This window comes from Schistocerca piceifrons, chromosome 4 (assembly GCF_021461385.2).
Source record: "Schistocerca piceifrons isolate TAMUIC-IGC-003096 chromosome 4, iqSchPice1.1, whole genome shotgun sequence".
Lineage (NCBI taxonomy): Eukaryota > Metazoa > Arthropoda > Insecta > Orthoptera > Acrididae > Schistocerca > Schistocerca piceifrons.
Genome location: NC_060141.1, coordinates 220,785,553 through 220,810,842, shown reverse-complemented (window position 1 = coordinate 220,810,842; position 25,290 = coordinate 220,785,553). Strand labels below are relative to the sequence as shown.

At 38.2% G+C, this 25,290-nt stretch overlaps 1 protein-coding gene across 6 annotated transcripts in view; it reads left to right on the top strand.

Annotated features, from left to right (window-relative positions):
* Positions 1-22,924, top strand: part of LOC124794719 (galectin-4-like) — a 142,982-nt gene extending 120,058 nt beyond the window's left edge. For 3 of the 6 annotated variants that reach the window (XM_047258304.1, XM_047258307.1, XM_047258305.1), the window contains 2 exons: positions 3,120-3,200; positions 22,570-22,924. In XM_047258304.1, the coding sequence (XP_047114260.1) occupies positions 3,120-3,200; positions 22,570-22,728 (240 nt within the window). In that variant the 3' untranslated portion in view covers positions 22,729-22,924. Of the gene's footprint in view, positions 1-3,119; positions 3,201-21,188; positions 21,349-22,569 lie in introns of all 6 variants that reach the window. The other 3 variants (XM_047258306.1, XM_047258308.1, XR_007016600.1) reach the window with 2 other exon arrangements.
* Positions 22,925-25,290: the final 2,366 nt, after the last annotated feature.

Here is a 25,290-nt window from a genome sequence, read left to right as displayed (position 1 = left end):
TCATTTTGTACTCCACCTGGGACACATTTTCAGCTATTTCAGCCAACTTGTGCATAATATGTATGCCAAATTCAAACAGTTTAGACTGGTAAACTTTTTAAAATGAACAAAGAAATGTTGGCTTAATTTATGTAGTGTTGCGGAAAAAAACATGCCTATGTGATCAGTCATCAGAAGTATTTTTTGACAGACATTTAAAAAATGTTTACTAATAGTGTTTCTGAATGTTAACACACTAAATTTTAAAAACTCAAAAGACCTGCCTGTGGCCTATAATCCCAAAGTTATTCATAATTGCTTGTCGACTAGGATTGCCATCTCACTGCTGTATTTTGTTTTTCTGTTCTTTCTCATATTAACATTAGTAAATAATGCTCCTCCACTGTGGGTGTAATAGAACAGTGCAACTGTTGAAATTGAAGGTAATTTGTATTGAATTAGCTATAACCAGTAGCTTTTATAGGTGTCTATTTTTCAGTGGTGACATTTTAAGATGCGTGGCATTCCCTCATAAGACGTTTACATTTATTTACATGTTGTGAACATTGTTTCTTTAGTAACAAAATTGCAGAATTTTGTAACAAAAGTTTTTAAGACAGCTTTTGCAAAACGTCATACATATCAAAACAATGTTCGTGACATCTTCAGATGTGTACATTTATTTATGTGTTTTCTTATGTACTGTGTTTTACAAAAGCTGTCTTAAAAACTTTTGTTACAACATTCTGCAATTCTTTTAGTAAAGAAACAATGTTCACAACATGTAAATAAATGTAAACATCTAGACAGGGAGTACCAGGCATCATAAAATGTCACCATGGAAAAATAGACACCTATAAAAGCAACTAGTTACACCTAATTCATTACAGATTACCTTCAGTTTCAACAGTTTCACTGTTCTATTACAGCCACAGTGGAGAAATATTATTTACTAATGCTAATGTGAGAAAGAACAGAAAAACAAAATATAGCAGTGAGATGGCAATCCCAGTTAAAAAGCAATTACATAAAATGAATGTACTCCCCAAAATGTGTGTTATGAGGTATAATTTGTTAGTGTGTAATGTCAGGGAAGGTGTGCTATTCATATTGGTGGGTTACCCCATAAGCATTGTCATGGACACTACAGTTTTGACTGTATGTACTAGGAGTGCTGTTGTCAGTCACATGATGAGGCAGCCTGCTAGCTTAAGTAAGTATGTGAATCAGGTCTGGAAGTCACCAAAGCTTGCCCATGTTTCAGGTAAATGGTCATGTCTGTATTCGATAAAATCCAGGGCAATGGCTGTTTGAAATGTGCACTGCACCACAAATGCATCCTGGTATGGGCAAGTAAATGCCATGGAGGACATTCACCTGAGCTTCCGTGGGACCTGTGGTAGTAATAAAAGATACCATTACAACTGTGGACTATATGAACATAATTGCAGACCACCTGTATCCCTTCATGCTTGATGTCTCCCTGATGGTACAACTGTCCCATAAGGCTGCTTAGCCAAAAGTCCTGTTGTCTCTGCTATACTCTATGTCTTCCATGTTAAAATATTTCCATCTGGAAAGGCTTCAAGGCCACCATAGTCTGCATGGTTGCCCCATACGACAGCAAGAGTAAGCCATGTATTACCTCCGAAAACTGCTTGTACATCACATGTAAAGTTCAAATGGAGTCCACGAAAGATATTTGGACCTCCAATCAACTGTTGTTTATTAAACTGTCCAGCCAAATCAATGTCAATAGCTTTCAAACTGCGATACACAGGAAAGCTGCACCACCAGCGACGACGCCATGCACGTCGCCAAGGCATTGCTGTGGCACGTTAACACAAGCAGGATAAATGTATATGTCACAACCGGAATTGTGCTACACTGATTTGAGGAGCAAGGTAGTGAGCTCACATTGATGTGGTGGCCAATAAATTCACCTGGTCTCAATCTGATGTAACATCACATTTGGGAAGCTATAGGGCACCAGCTCCATGCCAATGAACCACCGACCCATAATTTACTGGATTTGTATGACCTTTGCATAGACGTATGGTGCCGAATACTTCCAGGCATACCAAGAACTTGTTGAAACCATGCTGCACAAGATCGCAGCTGTGTTACCTTCCAGAGATACACCAATACATTATTAAGCAGATGATCATAGTGTTTTGGCTCATCAGTGTATCCTGCAACCAGCATGCTTACATTATCTCATGCTATGTAAATACATATTCACTGCCACAGTTAGTCACGGTCCCAAGACCATTTGAACAATAATTAATTATCCTGAATATGAAAATATAAACTTAAACACCCTAGTTGTAGTTACACACAATATAATTATTCATAATATTGCACATCACCTCATGATAATGTTTACATGAAATTTGCATACAGACAAACATATAAAACTGCCACAGCAGGAGTTGTGTTGTAAGTTCACAAGTTGTGTGAGACACTGGTGGAACAGGAGTAGTTGCTGCAGGCTAGTAATACTTCTGAAAACATATTTAGGTGTGCATGTAACTGTTTTATTTTATAGCTGTTCCGCCAGTGTGCTTCAAACACTTACAGGTGTACAACAACACTCTGGTTGTGTAAGATTTCTGTTTGTTTGTACATATATTTCACTTAAAAATCATGACATTGTTATACAACATTACTGATACTTATGTCCATAGCTGCTGCTACTATCTTTTTGTAAGATACTTATTTATAACTTTATATTCAGGATAATTAAGTGCTGCTCTCAGGAGTCATCTAAACCCAAAAACATTTGTGACAATAAATATGTTTGTACATGGTTAAAACTGGTATTTAATCAAAATAATCCATCTTTCCAGAATTTATGTACACTGAAAATTCATTATGAAGCATTCTGCATGCTATGTTAGCAATTGTTTGTATCCATGACAAGACAGAGCAAACAGACCAGTGTTTAACCTAAGAATTGCTTTGCAAGAAGTTGATGTATTAGTATTTATTTACTATAGAGTGTGAAGATGCTATATTTGGGTGATTTGAATGTAAATTAATGAAAGCTTGCATATAATAAGACAGAGAAGAATCAGTGTCAGTACTCACGTGATTTGTCTCTGTTGTACAGTAATACAAACTGGAAACAAATATTTTAGGGTGGTGGACATGGGCCAGGCACAGGCTCATTGTTGGGTGCAGGCCTGGCAGGAGCAGCTCTTACAGGACACCTAAGTCCGGTAGGTAGAGATTGTGCTCTAGTGGCATCAAACAGGATTCCATTAGGCACCATGCATGCCCCTTTCATAATTTGCCCAAAAACATTTCTGTGTGAGTTTGCATCCCTAATAGATGTAAATGTCCATGTACTAACATTCTCATCTTAAAAAGAAAAAAGCTTCAAGTGGGATCAAGTGAACAGTGAGGTAGGTCAACAAAACCATGAATTTTTTCTTGAACCATATTACTGCTCTTAGCCCATATTCCCATACCAGCCACCTCATTGCAGTAAGCCATTTAGTTCATTTCCTGTTATCAATAAAACAAATAACTTTTATTTAAAATAACAGCTTAGAAAGTTCAGAGCCCACATTGTTGAATAAGATACACAGTTCCCTTCAGTCTCGTACTTACTGGTGGAAATCTATGTAATGATTTATTACGTGTCTAGCTTTTGCGTGAATGGTGTTTTTATTTTTTTATTTTTTTTTTTAAAAAAACACTACTTACAGTTAGATACATAAAAATTCTGAGTGTACATCTTTATGCCACAGCCACTCCCAACCCACTGTAAAGTAGGCCCTAGGTGTAAGACCTACCCATTGCACCAATCCAGCACATGTTTATCCTACTCTGACAGAGACAGGATCGTCTGTGAAAGCATTCCTGTCATACACCTTATCTCATTTACCTTCTGCACAACTTTTTATGTGGACATTACCACTAAGCAGTTGTCCACCCAAACAAATGGTCACCGCCCAACTGTGGTCGAGAGCTGATTTCACCACCCAGTGGCAGAACATGCTGCCAAACACAATATGCTCAACTTCAATGGCTGCTTCACCACCTTGTGCCATAGGAATCCCCCCCCCCCCCTCAATACCTGTTTCTCTGATTTACCCAGATAGGAATCATCCTTACACATTATACACTTAACTCTGATCCTGAAACCCTCCTGGCATCAATCTCTGCTATCCCTGATCCACAACCACTCCTACCTGTCCCCATGCCCTCACCTCACCTCATGAATCTACATGCACACAGTTGTCTCCACAGTCCTCCTGCACTCTGTTCTTTTACCTCTCCATCCTAACTCAAGCAGACACTTTGTGAACGTCACTCAACTTCCTTTGTGTGCAACAGTGTGAGCTCACTGGTATAACATCATGCCTCATTCCCTCATTGTCTCTCCCTCCCTCCCCCTCCCCACCTCCTAGCTCCTCCCACCTACTCAACCTGACACAACCCCTCAAACCAATCAAGCTGCATTTCTGGCACACTGTAATTGTATGTGTCATGTCTGGCACTGTGTGTGTGTGTGTGTGTGTGTGTGTGTGTGTGTGTGTGTGTGTGTGTGTTATTTTGTTAGTGTGAAGAAGCACATTGTCCAGAAAATGGCAACATTATAAATCTTAAGTGCCTGTCGATCACTCAACTCTGCAACTATACGGTATGTATTTACATTTACACCTTCCATTATTTGTATTCCACACAAGACTTATCATATTAAAACGTTGGTTTACCAGAGGTATGTACCATAATTACACAAAAGAAAAGAAAAAGCACATTTTTGGATCCAAAGGTAATGTTTGAAGCATTTTATTCTCCAGCAAACTGTTTCAATGCTTAGAGCTTGCAAATGGCGGTGTTCACTATCCAGAATCCAATCAGCTTTAGAAATGTGTCATGACTGCTGCATCATAAAAGCACACGCATCTGTGAGTAGTACTGCATGAACATTGAAAAAATGACTTGTGGCCCAGTACAGACCAGAAGATAGAAGTTCTGCATTTCTGGTTGGTTTTGTTGGCAATTTTGCACTGAGAAATAAGTTATGCTGCCAGGTGAAAACAGTTAAAGAAAGTAGCCATTCTGTTATTGGAAATATAGAAATTGGTACATATGTATTAAAATCTATGCATTGGATTTTTTGATAGTTTACAGTATTATTACGGAGCCCCAGAGAGAAAAATCTAACTTGTTAATATCCTTACTTGAAGTACATGAGGAGCATAAAATATTTTTTATGTTCATCCTTACCATTACTTTCCTTGAAAACCACTGTACTTGAATTTAATTGACTATAGTTTCAATGAAACTGCAAATGCTCCATTTAATTTTTCAGTCCAATTTCCTCCAGTGTATTATCATTTCTACCTCAGAGAGACCTAGTTGTTTCTGGAGCTTATCAATACAATAATTCATATGGGTGTCAGCAGTTTTTCTTGCTGTGATATCATTTTCCCCTCATTTACTTAAGGAGATCATGGCTGCTCAGCTGTTACATGGCTGTATGTGTGCACATCTACCTGATTTCCTCTGCAGGAAATGTCTAGCCATTGCACTTGCCCTATTTGATGCTGTCTGCATTATACGAGGGTACCAGGCTGTAGTCGAAGCTGTGCAGTCCGTGAATATCCAAGTGAGAACACTGCAAGACATGCCGGAAACAGTCCTACATTGCCACTTTCAGGGTCCTCAAACATCAGTTTTCAAAAGCTGACATTTTATCTTTGTTTATAGGAGTAATATATACTGGATGTAACAAACAATTATGCTAACATATGCAAGAGGCATTACTCTTGTTTGTTCCTTTTTTGATTCCTTCCTTTCCAGAGATTTTGTTGATCTGAATTGTACAACACATCCTGCTGGTGTAATGTGTTATACAACGATGCTTCCTCTTTCCACTGCAAGGAGCTAACAATTTCAAATCCAGGACAACTCCAAGATGACCCATCATTGTTCAACAAGGGTTACACAAATACATGTATACTCATACTAGGTTTATTTTGAAAACATACACATGGTTACATTACTACAGATAACTGAAGAGACAGTAAAAATGACAGTATACAGAAAATAAAATCAGATAAAGACCTCCCTTAGTCAGATAAAGATGGCACTTAGTCCTCTTCACTGGCATGGTCCACAGAGCCTGCTGTTTTTACACCAACCTCGTTGTAACCAACTGCTGTACAGCTGCTTCAGATGGTCTTTAAATGTCTTACCAACCACCACGCGTATCACTTGTAGTTGTGAAGTTGTGCCTCCTGGAATGGCAACAATATCTGTTTAATTTCAGGATCTCTGTCTTTACTGCTGGTGTCAGATGTCCATTGAAAGCATCAAGGATCAACATCCTACCATTCTTTAGAAGATTGTCTGGCCTCCTGCTCCAGACTGTATGGTGCCAATCTATAACCAACTTATTACTCACCCATCATTTTCTGTTACACCAGGTGGTTGCATTTCCTTTGGCATAGGTTTTGTGATGTAGGATGACACAGGGTCACAGCTTTCTTCCATCAGCAAGCACACATACATGACGGTGGTTCACGATTTCTCATTGCTCATTGTGTGAACCAAAGTGCTTGTGGGTCTTTCTCTTCATCTGTTGTATGGGATGGCATGTTGAAGTAAACAGAGGTCTCATCAGTGTTTCTGATTTTTGCCTAAGAGGTAAGCATGTTCCTTCCTCAGTCATATAATGTGTCACTGATACTTGACCAGTTTTTCCACCTACAGTGCGGAGATACACTGAGCAAAGGATGACAGATGTCCCAGCAGAAGTACATTGTGTTGCATCATCCTTGTACACCACCCAGAACTGGCTTTAAATTGGGCGCTGTGTTCCTGTGCCAATTCACATGCATTATTTCATATGGCATCACGGGAAACTGTGTTCCTTCTTTACCTCTCTCATGCACAAATGCCACTATTTCCAATTCATTTCAAAACATCCACTCTGTGGGCCACTGAAAGCTTTCGTTGTTGACTTCGCATTTTTCAGATGTCCTTTGTCCTTTTGCCACCTCTGAATATTGCCTTATATGACTCCATACTTCCCTGAAGCCATACAATTGTTTGTTGCTTCTGCATGCCAAACAACCACAATTTTGCAATTTCCGTCATAGTAATGCCTGCATTATGTTGAAAACATTGATGTTGAATTACATCGTTCCACACCATGATCCATGACACGCTTTACTGTACAGTTGGAATGTGAGATCTCCGAAGTCAAATAACAACTGGAAAGAAAAAAAAGGCTGCAACAAACACCACCTGCTGTCATACAACAATGCCTAAACCACATTTGTATGTTCAAGATTAAAGAGGTTGGTGTAGCAAAGAGAAAAGTTACAGCTTAATGGAAGCTCCAGGTTCTATTTGGCAAAGAAAAGAGAAACTCCACATCATGTGCCATGGATGCAAGACAACCTCCTCCTTTCTTGGCATGAAATTTCAGGAAAAAACCTCATCGTGGATTTGGAGGTATACAGTATTTCATTTACTGGTAATTCGAAGAAGCAGACAATTATGATTTCACTTGAGAACAGTTATTAAATACTCATGAACTGTATGGTTTGTTACTGAAAATATTGTTCATTTCATGCAGCTTTAGTGACAACCAAATGCCACAGTAGTACATTAATCATTCCACACTGAAAAGTTGACCCTCAGCACATGGCACAAATAATTATATCGAAAACATGTTGGCAAACATGTCCAACCCAACCTATTCCACACACATGTGTCTTTATTGAATGCAACTCCCTGACCATCATGCCAAGTAACAACAATTAGTACTTCAGAATGCATTGTCAGCAGACAAATGCTGGACAAGACTAAACCAGGAATAGTTGCAGTAACGTAATATTTAATTTGTGTTGAAGCAAATCAATAAGTTTATGGCAAATGTCACAAAATATAATCAATATAGTGATGTGGAACGATATAGGATCCCCATAATTGCAATGTGTTCTTGGTTTGTAGGTGTTGCAATCCTTTAGTGAGAGCAAGCTTTATGGACTTGTGCTGTCAGGACAGCATTTCTTTGTGAGGGACAATTATAGCTCAGATATGAGGTTAAAGGTAAAAGGGAGTAAATTTCCTATTGACCTTGTGGACTGTGAAGGTATTTTCCACTTTTTCTCAAGAAACTCGTCAAGAAAAGGAAGCAACCTGTCTTTTCAAGCTCCATTGTAAATTTTACATTAATGTGGATTGACGTGTTTCTGTTCTTGTGCTAGAAAAGGAAATCATTAAGGTGTAACAACTGTAAACATATCTTCTACCTTTCATGACAGAAAAGCCTCATTGATGATTATGTCTTGAAGATTTGGGTTGCAACATCCCTCATTCTTCATCAGCTGCTGGGCTAAATTTGTAACATGCAATAGTCAAACTAATTTATCAAACATTGAAAAACAGCGGTACCTCATGAAAGATAGTGTGGTCATCATGTGTCATCCTCTGAAAGTGACCATGACCAGTCCAAAATAGTCATTATTTTCAACCATCTTTTTGCCTTTTGCTGGCCAGCACTTACCGTCTTCCTTTATTGTTTATGCAGCAATTGCCTTTGGTCTGCTTTTCCTTGTGTTCCATCTGTTTTCTTATAGAATTCTAAATTCTTACTGTTCAACCAGCTCAGGTCAACCTTTTCTATTATAGCTGTGTGATGATCTTATTGTGATTTTACAACTCCCACATTTCTTCAGTTTTCCTTCTCCTCAATTTTATGCTATCACCTGTGATTGCAAGCCCAGAAATTTTTTGTTGGCCCTTTCCTTTCAGAAGTGTTAATAGATGTTCCACGTATTTTTTCCTAAATGTCAAAGCTTCATGTTCATACACTGACGTGCCAAAGGAACTGATATATTCAAATACAGAGATATGTAAACCAGCTGCATACGGCACTGCAGTCGGCGACGCCTGTATAAGACAACAAGTGTCTGGCACAGTTGTTAGATTGGTTACTGCTGCTACAGCGGCAGGTTGTCAAAATACAAGTGAATTTGAACACTGTGTTATAGTCGGCACATGAGTGATGGGGCGCAGCATTACTGAGGTAGCAGTAAAACTCTCCGACATCGCTGTGGCCGGAAAAAGATCCTGCAAGAACAGGACCAATAATGACTGTAGAGAATTGTTCAATGTGACAGAAGTGCAACCCTTCCACAGATTGCAAATTGCTGTAGATTTCAATGCTGGGCCATCAACAAGTGTCAACGTGTGAACCATTCAACGAAACACCATGGGTATGGGCTTACGGAGCCGAAGACCCACCATGACCCTTGATGACTGTACGACACAAAGCTTTACACCTTGCCTGGGCTTGTACTGTTTGGTGAAATTGGACTGATGGTGACTGGAAACTTGTTTACTGGTTGTACGAGTCTCGTTTCAAGTTGTATCAGACGGATGGACGTATACAAGCATGGAGACAACCTCATGAATCCATTGACTCTGCATGTCAACATGGGACTGTTCAAGCTGGTGGAGGCTCTGTAATGGTGTGGGGCATGGAATTGGAGTGATATGGAACCCTTGAGACAGCTACACACACATCTGACAGACACATACATAAGTATCATGTCTGATCAACTGCATCCATTCATGTCCATTGTGCATTCCAACGGACTTGGGCAATTCCAGCAGGGCAGCACAATACCCCACACATCCAGAATTGCTATGCAGTGGCTCCAGGAACAATCTTCTGAGTTTAAACACTTCCGCTGGCCACCAAACTCCCCAGATATGAACATTATTGAGCATATCTAAGATGCCTTGCAACATGCTGTTCAGAAGAGACCTCTACCCCCTCATACTCTTAAAGGATTTATGGACAGCCCTGCAAGATTAATGGTGTCAGTTCCCTGCAGCACTACTTCAGACATTAGTCGAGCCCATGCCAAGTCGTGCTGCGGGACTTCTGCATGCTTGCAGGGGTCCTACACACAGGTGTACTAGTTTCTTTGGCTCTTCAGTGTGTAACAGCAAGATTGACATTTTAGGTCTATGGAAACCAGATGGCAAAGGCATGAAGATTTCAACAGTGATTTAAAGAGAATAATCTACAGTAGAGGAGAAGTACAAGGCAGGAATGGGGTAGCAATCATTCTGGCAAAAAGTGGATGGTAATGCTATGAACATCTGTCATGTAAATGATACATTACTAATAATCATATTTTCAGCTAAACCCACCAACCATTTTTCTGCTTTTGCATAGGATGAATATGAGATTGGAAAAAAAAAGAAAAATAAGTGTGAAAACGTAGAAGACTTAATAAAAATAAAAGAAAAGGGCAATATAATCATAAAGAAGGATTTCAACACTGTAGTAGGGTGTTATCTTGAAAGGACAGCAAGTAGATTTGGATAAGGATTTTTCAGTAACAGAGAAGAGTGTATACTTAGGTTTTGTGAGGATCATGACATGGCGACAACAAACACAATCTCTTAAGTGCATAAAAGGAGGTGGCACATACGCAAAGCTCAGAGTGATAACAGAAAGTACCAACCTGATTTCATATTAGTGAACAGTTAGTATAGAAACTTAATAAACTCTATCTAAAACAGTAAGCTCAATGCAACAAGATGCATATTGAAAAAATTCAAGAGCCACCAATAAGAAGGGGGCTGCTGCTGTCACTGCTGCAGGGCACAACTGATGATAATTGCGTGGTGGTGTCAGAATTTATCATGCCGGGAGCAGGCAATACATGTGTGCGGGAAGATGCTCACAGTTGGAGGAAAGCGGCGCCCCTGGCTGCAGAAAGGCCATCCGCGCTTGCGCTATTGGCAATCACTGTGCTACCGGATGTTCCTGCAGTTAAAGTCTGAACTAAATCTCAGTTGTGCATTGCGTCACTTGATTAATTGGAAGTTCTTGTTTTCCCTGTTTTTGATTTAATGGCAGCCAGTGCTGGATTCCAGGCGGTGCTTAGTTGAAAACCTGCATCCCTGTTGATAAGATTGTCCACCATATGGATATGTATGGCCTTCTTAACAACACAGTCCCAGAAAGATGATGCTAGGGATAAAATTTCCATCTGTTCATAAAGCTTACGATGTCCTGTGTCCAGGCAATGCTCCGCTACTGCTGATTTATCAGGTTGCCCCTGGTTTGTATGACTGTGTTCGATGCAACATTCTTGCACGGTTCAGCATGTTTGTCCAATATAAGATTTTCCACATTGGCATGGGATTTTTTTATACATGCTACGTTTGCTAAGGCCAAGGTCGTCTTTGACCGAGCACAATAAATTCCTCAATTTTGCTGGTGGCCAGAAAACACACTTGATGTCATGCTTTTTGAGGATTGTTTCTATTCTCGAAGACATGCCGCCAAAATAGGACAAGAACGCTGTATCTCCATTTACATCCCTGCTTCAAAGCAGGTGTACTTTTCAAAATTATAAAGTCATGTTGTGTATCTCCTCGGATGATATTGTAGAGAACATGATGATACTCATTCACAAAAAAGGGGTGAATACAGCAGACTGTTTCAATTGCAGAACAATAAACGTAATTTCACATGCAGAAAAAATACTCATATCCATAATAAAAATAGAATAAAATGCAAAATTTTAGTTTTACACAAAAAATAGCATCACAAGAGCTTACTAGATAGAAAGTTGAAATTAAATTGAGATAATTACATATATGTTTTTGACCCATAAAAGCAATTTGACTTTTCAAGACCATGAAAGAAACGCACCTATTCAGGAACAGTATAAAACATACAAAAACCAAAGTTCAATGATACATATTAATGAGGAACAATCTAAAGCCAACATCAGAAAATGGGTAAGAAAAAGCTGTTCATTATTGTAGTATTCATTTTTAAACTTTTCTTGGAAAAAACTATGAGGATCTCCAGAGGATAACATCTCTGAAGTTAAAGTGAATAGTGTTCCCATACACTGCATAAGATTTGCTGATATGATATTGCCTTAATAGCTAACAATGAGAGACATAGACAGATGATGCTTTCTAAGTTTTCAGAAATTATGAAAAGTTTGATCTTAAAAGTAAAACTGTGCAGTAATCCAATGAAGATTTTTCATCTGACATCAAAATGGAAAGTAACAAAATAGAAAAAAGTTGATGATTGTTATTTATGCACCTTAATCACAGTGGAGAAATGCAGTATGGGAATCGCAAAAAATTGCATCAGCTGAGCATGCTTTCATTGAAAGATGACAAATAGTTTAGTACAGAAAGAAAAAGGAAAAGAAAGGGTTTGCCAGGACATCAATTTGAAGTGTGCTCCTGTATGGCTGTGAAAGTGAGACGTTGTTGAAAATGGACAGAGAAAATTTTAGTAACAGGGCACAGCATTTAGATGATGATGTCTGAAATAATACTGCCATTATATTTAAGTTGATGCTGAGCAATTGTTTTCCTTCGAATTTTTCACAAGTTCTGAAGTGTTCTGTTAGCAGCTGCTAAATGTGCGTCTCTCCTTATATCTATTCTAATGTCTGTATTAAATAAACTATGCAAATATTTGAACCAGTCAACCTTCTTGGATGTGCACTGATGCACAAAATTATTAATAAAAAGGCAAATCTAAATGTTAGTGATGGAGTTGATAAGCTGTCTAAAGGAATGTTGTTGTTGGTGTGGTCTAAAGTCTAAAAACTGATTTGACACAGTGTTCCACACTAGGCTACTTTGAACAAGCCTCTTCATGTTCACATAAATATTGCAGCCAACTTTCTCTTGAACAGGTTTACTACTTTAGTAAAGCCTTTGGTAGCACCACATTTTACAAGCTTACCTGAACCTTTAATCAACCGTACATACCTTCAGACCAGACTTTCTGACATTTAAATTTATATTCGATGTCAACAAATTTCTGTATTTCAGAAATGGTTTTCTTGCTATTGCCAGTCTGCATTTTGCATCCTCTCTACTTCAGTCATTGTTGTTGTTGTTGTTGTTGTTGTTGTGGTCTTCAGTCCTGAGACTGGTTTGATGCAGCTCTCCATGCTACTCTATCCTGTGTAGTAATCCAATCAAGATTTTTCATCTGACTTCAGTCATCATCAGTTATTTTCCTGCACAGAGAGCAAAACTCATTTACTCTTTCTGTTGTCTTATTTCCAGATATAATTCCCTCGGCTCTGCCTGATTTAATTTGACGGTATTCCATAACACTTGTTGAGGGTCATATATTATCCAATCCGTTCAGCTGCTCTTCCGAGACCTTTGTCATCTCTTATCCACAAAGTTTTCATTTGTACAAACTGAATAACACTGGGCATAGGTTGCAACCTTACCACAATCTGTTATCAAATACTGCCTCCTTTTTATGTCCAGTTCTTACAATTGCAGTCTGTACAAGTTGTAGATAACCTTTTGCTCCCTGAGTTTTATGCCTGACACATTCAGAATTCTGAAACATGTATTCCAGTCAACAGTTTCAGAAGCGCTCTGCAAATGCTGTAAACTTAGGTTTACCTTTCTTGAACCTATCTTCTTAGATAAGTCATAGAGTCAGTATGATTGCCTCAGTCTTCCTACATTTCTCTAGAACTCAAACCAATATTCGTCAAGACTGCCTTCTGAGAGGTTTTCTACACTTTCTTGAGTAATTTGTGTGAAGATGTTGCAATCACGATTTTTTAAGCTCTTGTTTCAGTAATATTTACATCTGTGAGGACTTATCTTCCTAAAGTCTTGAGGATATTGTGCTTGTCTCATATATCTTGCATACTAGGTGGATAGTTTTGTTATGTACGGTTGATCCTCCAAGGGATCTCAATAATTCTTAGGAAACATACTCCTCAAGTGACCTTGTTTTGACTTCAGTCTTTCGGTGCTCTGTCATTTTCTTCTCACAATATCATATTTCCCATCTCAACATCATCTATTTTGCTCTTCCTCTTCCATAATATTTTCTTGAAGCTGTTTCCATTGTATAGCCATTCTGTATATTTCTTTCAACTTTCAACCTTTTCTTAGTTGTTCAATATTGGCTTGATACCAGAGCTCTTTTATTCACACAGCTGCTTTGCTGTTTCTGAAGATTTCTATAGTTTTCCTGTAAGTGAAGTGCTTATGCAGCTTCGCATTTCTCTTCTAGCCATTCCTGCTTTATCATTTTGCACTTTCTGTCAGTCTCATTTTTTAGATGTCTTTACCACTTGTCTCCTTCTCAATTTGATGTCTTGTTAAATTTTCTCCTTCCATCAATTACACTCAGTATTTCTTGTGTCATGCTAGGATTTCTACTGGGCTTTGTCTTTTTGCATATTTATGCTCTGCTGCCAGATTATTTCACGTCTCAAAGCTATCCATTCGCCTTCTGTTGATTCCTTTCTCTTGTTTGTCAATCAGTCTTTCCCTAATGCTCCCTTTGAAACTCTTGACACCCTCTCGTTCTTTTAATTTATCCTGGGCCCATTTCCTTAATTTCCTAACATTTTGAAATGTCTTTATTTTTAATCTGTAGCACGTAACTGAAAACCTATGATGAGAGTCCACAGGAAGTGTTTTGCAGTTTCAAATCTGATTTTGAAATCTCTGTGTTACCAAATGAAATTTATTTGAAACTTCCAGTGGCTCTTCCACATATACAGTCTTCTTATATAATTCTTAAACCAATGATTGAATAGTGCACTGTATAAAATTGTACTGGGTGGCTTCCCCTTTCATTTCTTTCCCCCAGTCCATGTTGTCGTACTACTCTACCTTCTCTTCCTTTGGCTACTATAAAATTCCTCTCCCCAATCACAATTAAATTTTCATCTTCCTCAGCTACTGAATAATTTCTTTTATCTCATCGTACAGTCTTTTAATTGCATCATTTGCAAATCTAGTAGTCACACAAAGTTGTATTAGTGTTATTGGGATTGTATCTGTATCTTTCTTGGCTGCGATAATGTGATCACTGTGTTTCTCATAATAGCTTCATAACAGCTTACCTACATTCCTTCTTTCTTATTTATTAATAGACTTGTACCTGTACTTTTTTCTGACCATCAAGGGCACCCATACAGTGGTTTGTGGGGGGAGGAGGTGGAGGCTGTGGAGTATTTTTAATGTTTTGAAAGACAAATGGCGACTTGTGAGTATTCATAAAAAAAGTTCCAGCTCAAACCCTTTAAAAAGCTGCATAATACTGACTTCGAAATCATTTTCTTGAAAGAAAAACATCTGAATACACACTATATTTTTTTCCTTTCCCAGAGAGCTAGGGCAGAGCTGCGGACCACCCTTGTCCTCGGGAACGGGTGCCCTTGCTGACCATAGGTTCGTGTTCTTTCTGCCTAAAGGAATAATTCATTAAGTGTCATTCTCTTTATTAGAAGTCTTGTTCAGGCACACACATAGCTTGGTTGTGTGAATTAAAAATATGTGATAAGCTGTTCTTGAAACTATAGGTAAAAGTAAAAGCAAATTTTTGATGCCCTTAAACAGAAATACTTTACATACAAGGCATCTAACTGGCAGATAGACTGAAACTGATAATTGGCAGATAGACTGAAGCTGATAATCTACAGATTTTTCTGTCAGCAGGGAGAAATAATATAGTCCTCTGCCTAAAATAACATTGGCTTGCAAAAGTCTGTACTGACATCCTTAAAAACACTAGAGAAGTTTAGTTTAGCAAGTAACGTTTGTAGAAGTAACAGAACTTCTTTAATGTATAAGGTAAAAGGCTATATCAATTTTCAGAATGGTGATGGCATATTTCAGTTTCTGTATAGAGGGAAAAAATATTTTAATAATTTCCATTTATTACATGACAGTGCAACAAGAGGAAGGAAAAGTATTACGCAAGACAACATAACCTCAGATTGACAATGAGTGCTGCAGATGAAGGATTGGCATATTGCTTATCTCATAGCGAAATGTGTACACAGTATTACTGTGTTTAAAATTTAATTATATTTCAGATATTTTATGTAAAGTTAATTTATATTGATTGTAATTAAGCCTTGATAACAATTAAAAATGGTAAATGTAGTCAGAACACACACATTATGTTTATCTGCTGCTTATAAAATTGTAACACCCAATAATCTCAGTGGAAATTGGTCAGCTGGAGTCCACAGGCAAAGAATTTTATAATCCCCCCCCCCCTTTCACTTACTTTTTAATCTTATTGAATATCCCCCCCCCCCCTCCCCCAGGAAGGAAACTGTTAATTCTGGGAGCTAGGGTGTGTGTTATTTTTACTTTCAAATGTGTGTTACTGACAGTACTACATATTTCGAATCCTAGAGGTAAGTACTGAACAGCAGTTCTGTCTTAACTAAAGTATTTATATTATAGACATTTGAGTCTCTTAGAGGAACTAACAAAATAATTCTGAGCTGTTATGCATAAAGGTGAACTGTTCATAAATGTAAATATACAGAGTAGTTAAAATATTTATTTCCATAAATAGTGGTCAGCAAGAATCACTAGGTGTAATATTACACATATTTTAATAATAGTTTTTATGTATTAATGATATTATATTTGCACTGCTTGTATTTCCCCAAAATATAATTCCTTATCTTACATCACAGTTGAAGTAGCTGTGATAAACAGTTTTTCTTGTTTCTCTGTCATGTATGTAGGACAGTATTGATGTTAAAACTGTGAATTGATTAATTTGTCTTTAAATTTGATGGCCATGATAATTATTTTTATTTGGAATGTTTAATTTCAGCCTATTTATATGAAAAAACACTTTTTTTGCCACTTGATATCTGGTTATAAACTGAACTAAACTATTAGCCGATTGTCTAGCATAAGTGACAAAGATGGTGTTGTGCCTAATGGTGCAAATATAAGCAGCAAAGAATTTACAATCATCAAAGAAATTAATACACAAAATTATCCATTCACAATCGTAGAACACTAAAAACTGGCTTCTAGATTTAACAAAATTGGATTGGGTAGACAGTCAGGTTTTGCTGTAGCAAGAAATGAAAAGTAACTGAAGTTTGCCGATTCATTTGCTGTTGATCAGGATACTCATATTTTTTCTGTTTAGTTATATTTCACCCAGCACCCCCAGTGAAATCAGTAGACTTTATTATCCCATTTAGATCAAATTATTGCTCTAAGCTGTATAGGGTATTAGTTTCTCTTTGAAGAATTTGTTCTGTGGTTTCACTTTCAATGAGTACAGATGTGTCATCAGCAAATAAAACTGAATGGGAAGTTATACTTAAGGGTAAATCATTTACGTGACATAAAAACAGGATTAAGCCTATAATGTAATAGTTTTCCAGTATGTCATTTACTGTAATTTATTAAGTCTGTATTTGCGTCATTTTTCATCTCATTGTGTGTCATCTTCTAGCAATAGACACTTTTATACAATCAGTTAAGATACTGACTTCAGTTGGCCTGTGAAGTTGAACTTGATACCAAATGACTGAGATACCAAATGACTGAATGAGTTAACACTAGGGTGCACCACTGCTTCCATGCTCCAGAAATTTGTTACCTGAATGAATTTTCCACTCTGCAGCAGAGTGTGCACTGATATGAAATTTCTTGCCAGGTTAGAACTGTATGCAGGACCAGGAATTGAACCTATGACCTTTGCCTTCTATGGGCAACTGCTCTACTAATTTAGTAGCCCAGATGCAAAAGCTGCTAACCGTATGATAAGCGAAATTGAGGTAATAATGAAAAACTCATCCCATCTAAACTATTAAAGACTTTCTTTCTTTTTCAAAAATAAATAAAAAATAATTAATTACTCAGTGTTAATGGCTGAAATCTGTCTTGAAGTTTTAGATGTTAAAATCATAAATAAAATGTTGATTTAGCAGTTTTTGCACCCGATTTATGCAGTTAGCAGGTTTTGCAAACGTAACCGTCCAATTATGAAACAAACATTCAGTTACGAACCCCGCTATTTGGTAATATGTTGGGAGTGACAGAAGGATGGAATTTAATTATTGCGCATATAAACAGATTAACTTTTATTTCAAAGAGAAGTCTGAAAATTCTACAAAACTGGCATATAAAAATACGAAGATATGAAGGTGCACTATTATACCAGGAAAAACTGACTTATTTAATGTCAAAAAAAGAACAGAAATAAATGTTCAACTTCGTGTTTTTTTAAAAAAAAATTCACCACCGTGCTTTGACATCAAAACATATTGTAGGAAATGCCGTAAGATCCAAATTGTATATTACTAAAACATTGATAAAATTTCAGAAAATTATAAAAGTGGTGGAAAGTTGCATCTTAGTTAAAACAGCAACAAAAAATTCTAGAAATTGAGACTGGCTGAAAATTACTTTTAAGTGACATTGACCTCAACACCGTCCATCAACTCAAAATCACTTCTGGCTTGTTCCTCGTTCTGAAGGTTGGCAGTGGCAGGAGTGATTCTAGAAGTGCCTTCCTGCTTGTGTAACACCTCAGTGTAGAATTTGAGTTTGTCTTTGGTCACCCAGTCTTCACTAAAGTGGAGCTCTAAACACTTTTTGACATCTTCAAGTTTAGCTTCTGAGAGTTCTACACCTGCTGTGATTGGGGTTGGGCATTTCCTTTGCTGAAATTTTTTCCCTTCTTCGGGATGTTCTTCCTCTCTCCAGCTTCAAAATTGTAGAAGAGCTCTCCATGAACGAGACAAATCTTCTTGTTCTTGCTTTTTGTGAAAATAATTTTTTTGGCTTTTTGAATATGGAAATGCCAGTTACCAGCTACTTACAGTAAGCCTTTCGTGTATGCCATAACAATTAGTGTCAGGACAGTTTTCATTGCCTAACATTGCTTTAATAATACTTTTCCATGTTCTTACCTTACTGTTTTGGAAACATTTTTATTTTTATTATTTAATTATTTATTTATTTGTTTATTTATTTGTTTATTTATTTTTTCCCACTGATCAGGACGCCACTTCCTTTCCCAGGGAAGACCATCATCCTCAGTCTCATTCTGGTTATTTTCTACTACTACAGGTTCAATTTCTTGCAGAATTCCTACTATTTCAATTACCCCTACTTCATTTGTACAGTCTTCTGCATTTAAACCGTCCAAAAAATCACTCATTTTCTTCAAAAAATGCATGTAAATATGTTAACATGCACCCTGCTGATCAGCTGAACTGTGACTATCAGCGTATATTTCAAAAATGTATCGGCAGTGAGAGCTTCACTGTTGTGTACACATTTGCTACAGTGCAGCCAACCTAACTGTGAATAAGTAAGATATCCCTTCAATTCCAATGAACTGAAACTAAGTTTGAATGTATAGATTGGTAAGTCTGATGTCAGTTGGTGTGCTGTGCATCTGGACATGGGACGGTGACTGCCATATCTGTAGAACTGGGCAGGTTTTGCAGACCTTGGACGTTCAGCAGGCTTCGCTCCTGAGGAGAACATGTAGTTAGCGGCATTTGCAACTGCACATGAGTTTTGCATCTGAAACCTATTCCATCATGCAGGTGCTGAAAAAATCTATATGACAGTGTGCTCAACTCGAAATCTACAAGAAATACATTTAGTGGCATCTAGGTTACTCACTTGAGCTACCCAAGTAATACTCACAACCCATCCTCACAGCTTTACTTTAGCCAGTACATCTCCTGCTTTCCAAACTTAATAGAAATTCTCCTACATACCTTGCGGGACTAACATTCCTGGAAGAAAGGATGTTGTGGAGACATCCCTCATCCACAGTGAAGTCCATGACACTAAATTTTACACAATTATACACTAATCCAGTTGATGGTTTTATTTACCGCAATTCAATCTATGGGATGAAGTAGTTCCATATGTATCCAATGCAGGCGTGAAAAACTGTTGTGATATTGTTAAACTGACCAAGTGTTGCTAGCCCCTCATTTTTTGTGCGGTTTTGCTGCATATTAAAAAAAAAGAAAACACACACCACAACCTCTCCACAAAGAAGTTATGCAAATTGGTCACAAATTGATATTCATTACAGGTATTGTTGGAAAATGTAAAATAGTAAACTTTGATGGTCATTGGAGGAATGTGTGATGTTGCAGTGCATTCCACCATGCAGCTGGCGAGGATAGTAAGCAGGAGACATGTCAATACCTGGGCGTAAAGTCTTTTTGAATTTCATTGGTGTACTCAGTTGGACATTAACTGTGCCTCACAGACAGGCATGTAAACCATATATGCAGATGATAGCATTTGAGCAAGGACATGTAAGTGGGCTCAGCGAAGCCAGTTGGAGTAATCGATGAATTGTTTGATGGTTGAATAGGAGCAATGCTGCTATTTGCTGATGTTGGCAGGAATGGTAGAACCATGATCAAACACATTGTCAAAAAGTAAGCGGTTGACCTGGACACACGAATGAATGTGAGAACCAAACGATCGTCAGAGAGGCACTCGTCAATCTGATGTGCAACTGTTGCTTCACTGATCACAAGGACCTTTAATAGGCAACCAGCAGAAAAGGGGCTGAGCTCACAGCGCTCATTGTGCAAACTACCATTGACCTCTGTACACCAATAAGGCCATTCCATTTACAATGTTGTCAAGCACATTCAGCCTGGAATCTCATTGGCTGGTGTAGAATTGTCTTCAGAGGTGGTCTCCTTTGAACTGAGACTGACAACCAGGAATCATGGTCAGTGGTGTAATTTTGCATCATAGCAGAGCCCCTTTAACTGTCATCCAGAGCCCCATCACAGCAAAGTGGTAAGTCGACAATATTCTACATCCCATTTTCTTACCCTTCATAACAATCCATCCTGGGCCTATAGTTCAGCAGGATAATGCTCGCCCACACACGGTGAGAGTTTCTGCTGCTTGTCTTAGTACTTGCCAAGCCCTACCTTGACTGGTAATGTCGCTGGATCTCTCCTCAACTAAGAATGTTGGGAGTGTTATTGGCAGAACCCTCCAACCAGCTCTGGGTTCTGGTGCTCTACTGTGCCAATTGGATAGAATTTGGCATGATATCCCTCAAGAGGATATCTAACAACTGTCAGTCAGTGCCAAGCCAAGAAAGTGATTTCATAAAGGCCAGAGGTGAACCAACTCATTATTGGCTTGCCCAATTTGTCAGGCTCTTTATCTTGAATCAATCAGCCTAGTTTTCTTAAACTGTAATCATTTGTTTGTCTGTACACCTACATCACATCTAACGATTTCCATCGCATTTGGATAAGTCCTTCTGATGCAACTGTCTTTGTCTTAGAGTGTATTTATTTTTGTGAATTACTTTATTTTGTCTACAAACTCAATTATTGTTATATTTTTTCAAAGCACAGAATATTGTTGGAGTAAATTCTGAAGTGGATTGAAAGGACTGAAGGATGATGGAGGAGAGCAGATTTTTGAAAAAAAATATCTTCAAGATGATAAGACACTTTTCAAGAGACAGGAAATAGAATTTTAATGCTGGAAAACGTAAATGACTCTTAACAACAGGTGCATGGAATAAACGTCTGGTTTTACTATGACCTAAAAGCTTTTTTTATACCACCTAATTGCTCATAGAATAATTTTAGTTTTTTAACATGTGCAGAATAAAAATGGAAATGTTGGCAGATTTTACCAATTATGACCAGTATGGCAGTGTGTCAGCCATCTTGCACCAGCTTGGACAGCATTGTGCACAATATGGGCAGGACATCTTGCACCTGTTAAATTATTTTCACTCTTTACTTGCCACTTCCTTTTCTTTTCTGCGTAGTTAGTTTTTGTGTTGTCAGCTGAAATAGCTACAACCTTTTTTCCTACACCTCAAAGAGGGAAGATAAATGCTGTGTGCTGTCAACACTGAAGTTCACTAAATTCAGCACTCTCATTATGATTCCTTTATATAGATGGTAAATTCTAACCACTAATGAAACCTATTTGTAGTCCGCATGGCTGGAAGAATCTATTATCACTGAAATAAGCAGTGCTTCTTGCAGTTCCTTCATTACTTGTTCCACAGTAAATGCTCAGTTACATTTGCGATGATTGGTTGGTTTTTGTCTGTGAGCTTAAAAACTTCTTATTGCACAGTGATTTAATCATTTCAGTGGTGCAGTCTGTGGACTGAAAACTCTGGTTGTGCACCACTGTGTGGTATACAAATATGGCTTCTTGCATGGAAATTTGCATATTTATGTCCGAAACTACCTTCACTGATAGTTATCAATTTTTGATCTTGAAGAGTTGACCTGAAGCTCAGCTTTATGTTTGTTGACTGCCCATGGCTGTTCTGTGACAACATACTGATAAACGCACCACAAACCTTTTTCGGCCATGCACAGAACCCTTAGTCAGTTTGAACATTGAGGGAAGGCTGTGGCATGTAACCTGCAACTGAACCATGCCCAATAAAGCATCACAGTCTTCAAACCAGCATTCAGCTTGAAGAAAGCTTTACCTTTAGATCAAAATCTGGCTAATTAAGCATTCACCAAGACTTCCATGGAAGTTCAATACTGGTAGGTTCATCTTCTTGAGGTGGGTACCAGCTTTGAAATTCTGTGCTAAGCTGTGAAATGACTCCTTTAGTGATAACCACAATAAAACAGCACATTGTTTTATGACAAATTCTAGACCTGAGGGTTCTTTTTCCATCTTATCTTGTTGAACATTCAGAATTAACTGATTACTGGGATTTGCCTTCCAACCATTTTTGTTCCTCAATTTCAGAAGAAGGCAGCAAAATCAAATAAAAAAGCCTATAAGAAAGCTCTGAAGTATGGATTGCCGATAGCTGGTGTTGGGATTGGTGCATATGCTGCAAAGAAGGCGTTCCATGGCTTCCATTCAAGTTCCTCCTCCAGCAGCTCTAGCAGTGAAGAAGAATAATGCCATCTGCTTGGAAGTGCATTGTGTAACGTGTGTTAACTGGTTATTTAATGTCTATATATAACATGTTGTTGCATTTCAGTGTCTCAGTATTCCTGCAAGAATGTGTTTCCATATTAATGTGTAATATATCTGTAGACTTGTAAAAATGTTGAGTACCAAATAAATATGTAGCCATGGTATTTTTGAACCAAAACCCCTGTTACCTGTTTGGACTTCAAAAATGGATATTATTCCTTCCAAGGTAATGTTGCAAATTGTATTCTGCATTACCACAAAATCATTCTTAAGTTTATTTACCCTGATTGCATCTGTAATGGGATGTAACATTAATTAATGCAATATGACCAAGTCAGTTCGTTTTAGTTAACTTATCTGAAATAAACTATTAATTTTTCTTGTTGCATAGTTTACTCGCCATACCTCTCTGTGACTGATTCCTTTTAGACTAAGTAATTCAAATGATTTTTAGTGACTTACAACATTCTTACTTATTTCTTAAAATAAGTTCCATTTTTGTACAAAGACACTTTTATGTTTCTAGATTACTTGTTTTAACAAATGTCTGCATCCATGTCCGTGTCCAGCGTAGGAGGCTGCCACTTAAAAAAAGCTCAGTCCTCATGTGCTGTGCATTGATGTTTGAGAGCATTGAAACAGGTAATCTAGAAACATAAAAGAGGAAATGAAAATTATTTTAAGAAATTGACTTTACAGCTTTGAAAAATAAGTAGGGGTTTATTCAGGTAGTCTGAGAATTAACAAAAGTATCTGGTGGGAAGCAATGTGAGTGAGAGAGAGAGAGAGAGAGAGAGAGAGAGAGAGAGAGAATCACTTGTGCAGAGCATACATTATATATTTGCTGAAACTTTGTGTCTTAACAGTACGGGGCGTAAGAAGCAAACTTAGTCAGGAAGCAAGTTTTAAGAAGACCAGGAAGATTTTATTGCTCACAGGAGGTGAATGTCAGAGCTGGTACAGACCTCCTTGGGAACATTGCTGTGTAACTGGCATTTTTAAGAGTAGTAGGGTATTCAGCAATATCACATGTAATTTGGACTCTTTGAGGAAGTATCTAAAAAATATCATCCAGTAATAGTAGCAGACAAAGTATGTTTTGGACAGTCTCATTAATTATAAAATTGAGGTTGACATTGGCCACATTGCTGATGTTGATTCTCATGCTAGTGTGAAGAACATGTCATTTTGAGTCCTGGCTGAATCATTCTGTGGAACATATTCATGCTGAGCTTGGAAAAATCCCCCAGAAATGTTCACACTCTTATGTGATTTATGCATCACCCCTCACTCGCTCCCACTATGCATAGCATTGTTTGTATCTGAACGCTTCTGTTTTTGGTCATAGACTACTTGCATGGCTAATAGCCAGAAGCATCCAGCCTGACCAAAGCACTCTCCATCATTGTGATTTCTGATGTGGTTCTTAGGCCTTTTTTGGTGAAAATTCATCCAAAAGACACAGTTTTGGAATAAATGTAGTTACCATTGAAACAACTATACTCCAAATAAAATATTGCAGCTTGGACAAAGCCAAGGATATTTCAGTGTGTGTGTGTGTGGGGGGGGGGGGGGGGGGGGGCATGCACACTGCCTGACAAAAAAGTTAAGTGCCCAGAAAAGGAGGACTAAATGAAATGGAATTTCATGTGCCGAGAGGCTGTGTGATGTCATTTCGACAATTACAAAATTGAGTCAAATTTGCAAAGAACGTGGCGTCATGATTACACAATCAGCATGATGTTTCACCCCCCCCCCCCCCCCCTATGGCTTGGATGCATGCACTGATTCAGTTGGGAAGGGTGTCATAAAGCTGTCCGTATCCTATCTTGAGGCAAGTTGGCCCACAACTCCTGTAACTGGTCCTTAATGTCGAAGGTACTGGCACTGGGACAGAGCTGATGTCCGATCTGGTTCCACACATGTTCTATAAGGAACAGATGCGTGGATCTGGATGGCGATGGCAGTGCCTGAATATCATGCAGATGTGTGCCATATGTTGATGGGCATTGTCTTGGTGAAAAATGGAACCACAATACTACCACATGAGAGAGATCGCATGAGGACTTAGGATGTCCGTGACAATATTGTTGTGCCATCGGAGTTCCATCAGCTACTACCAGTTGTGACCTGTAGTCACACCCAATGACTCCCCACATTGTGGCATCAGGAGTAACACCACTGTGCCTCTTCAATACACTGGAAGATTGAGACCTTGAGACTTTTCCCAGCTCACTGCCATACTTGGTAAAGATAGATATTCAGGACAGTGCATAACCATGATTCATCTCTGAACACAATCAACAGCATTCATCAGTTCATGCTTCCCAGTCACAGGATCAATCCAAATGCAGTTATGTCTGTTTTGATATTAATGGCAGCCTACACATGGGATGGCAATTCTGTAGTCTGTCTGCTGACAGACTCCAGTCAGTGTTGCAAGATGATACAGAATGTTGTTCTCAGATGGCAGGTGCAGATGTGAAGGGGGTACAGTGTGCTTGGTGCACAATACAGCAATTCACCCTTGCTGTTAGACACATG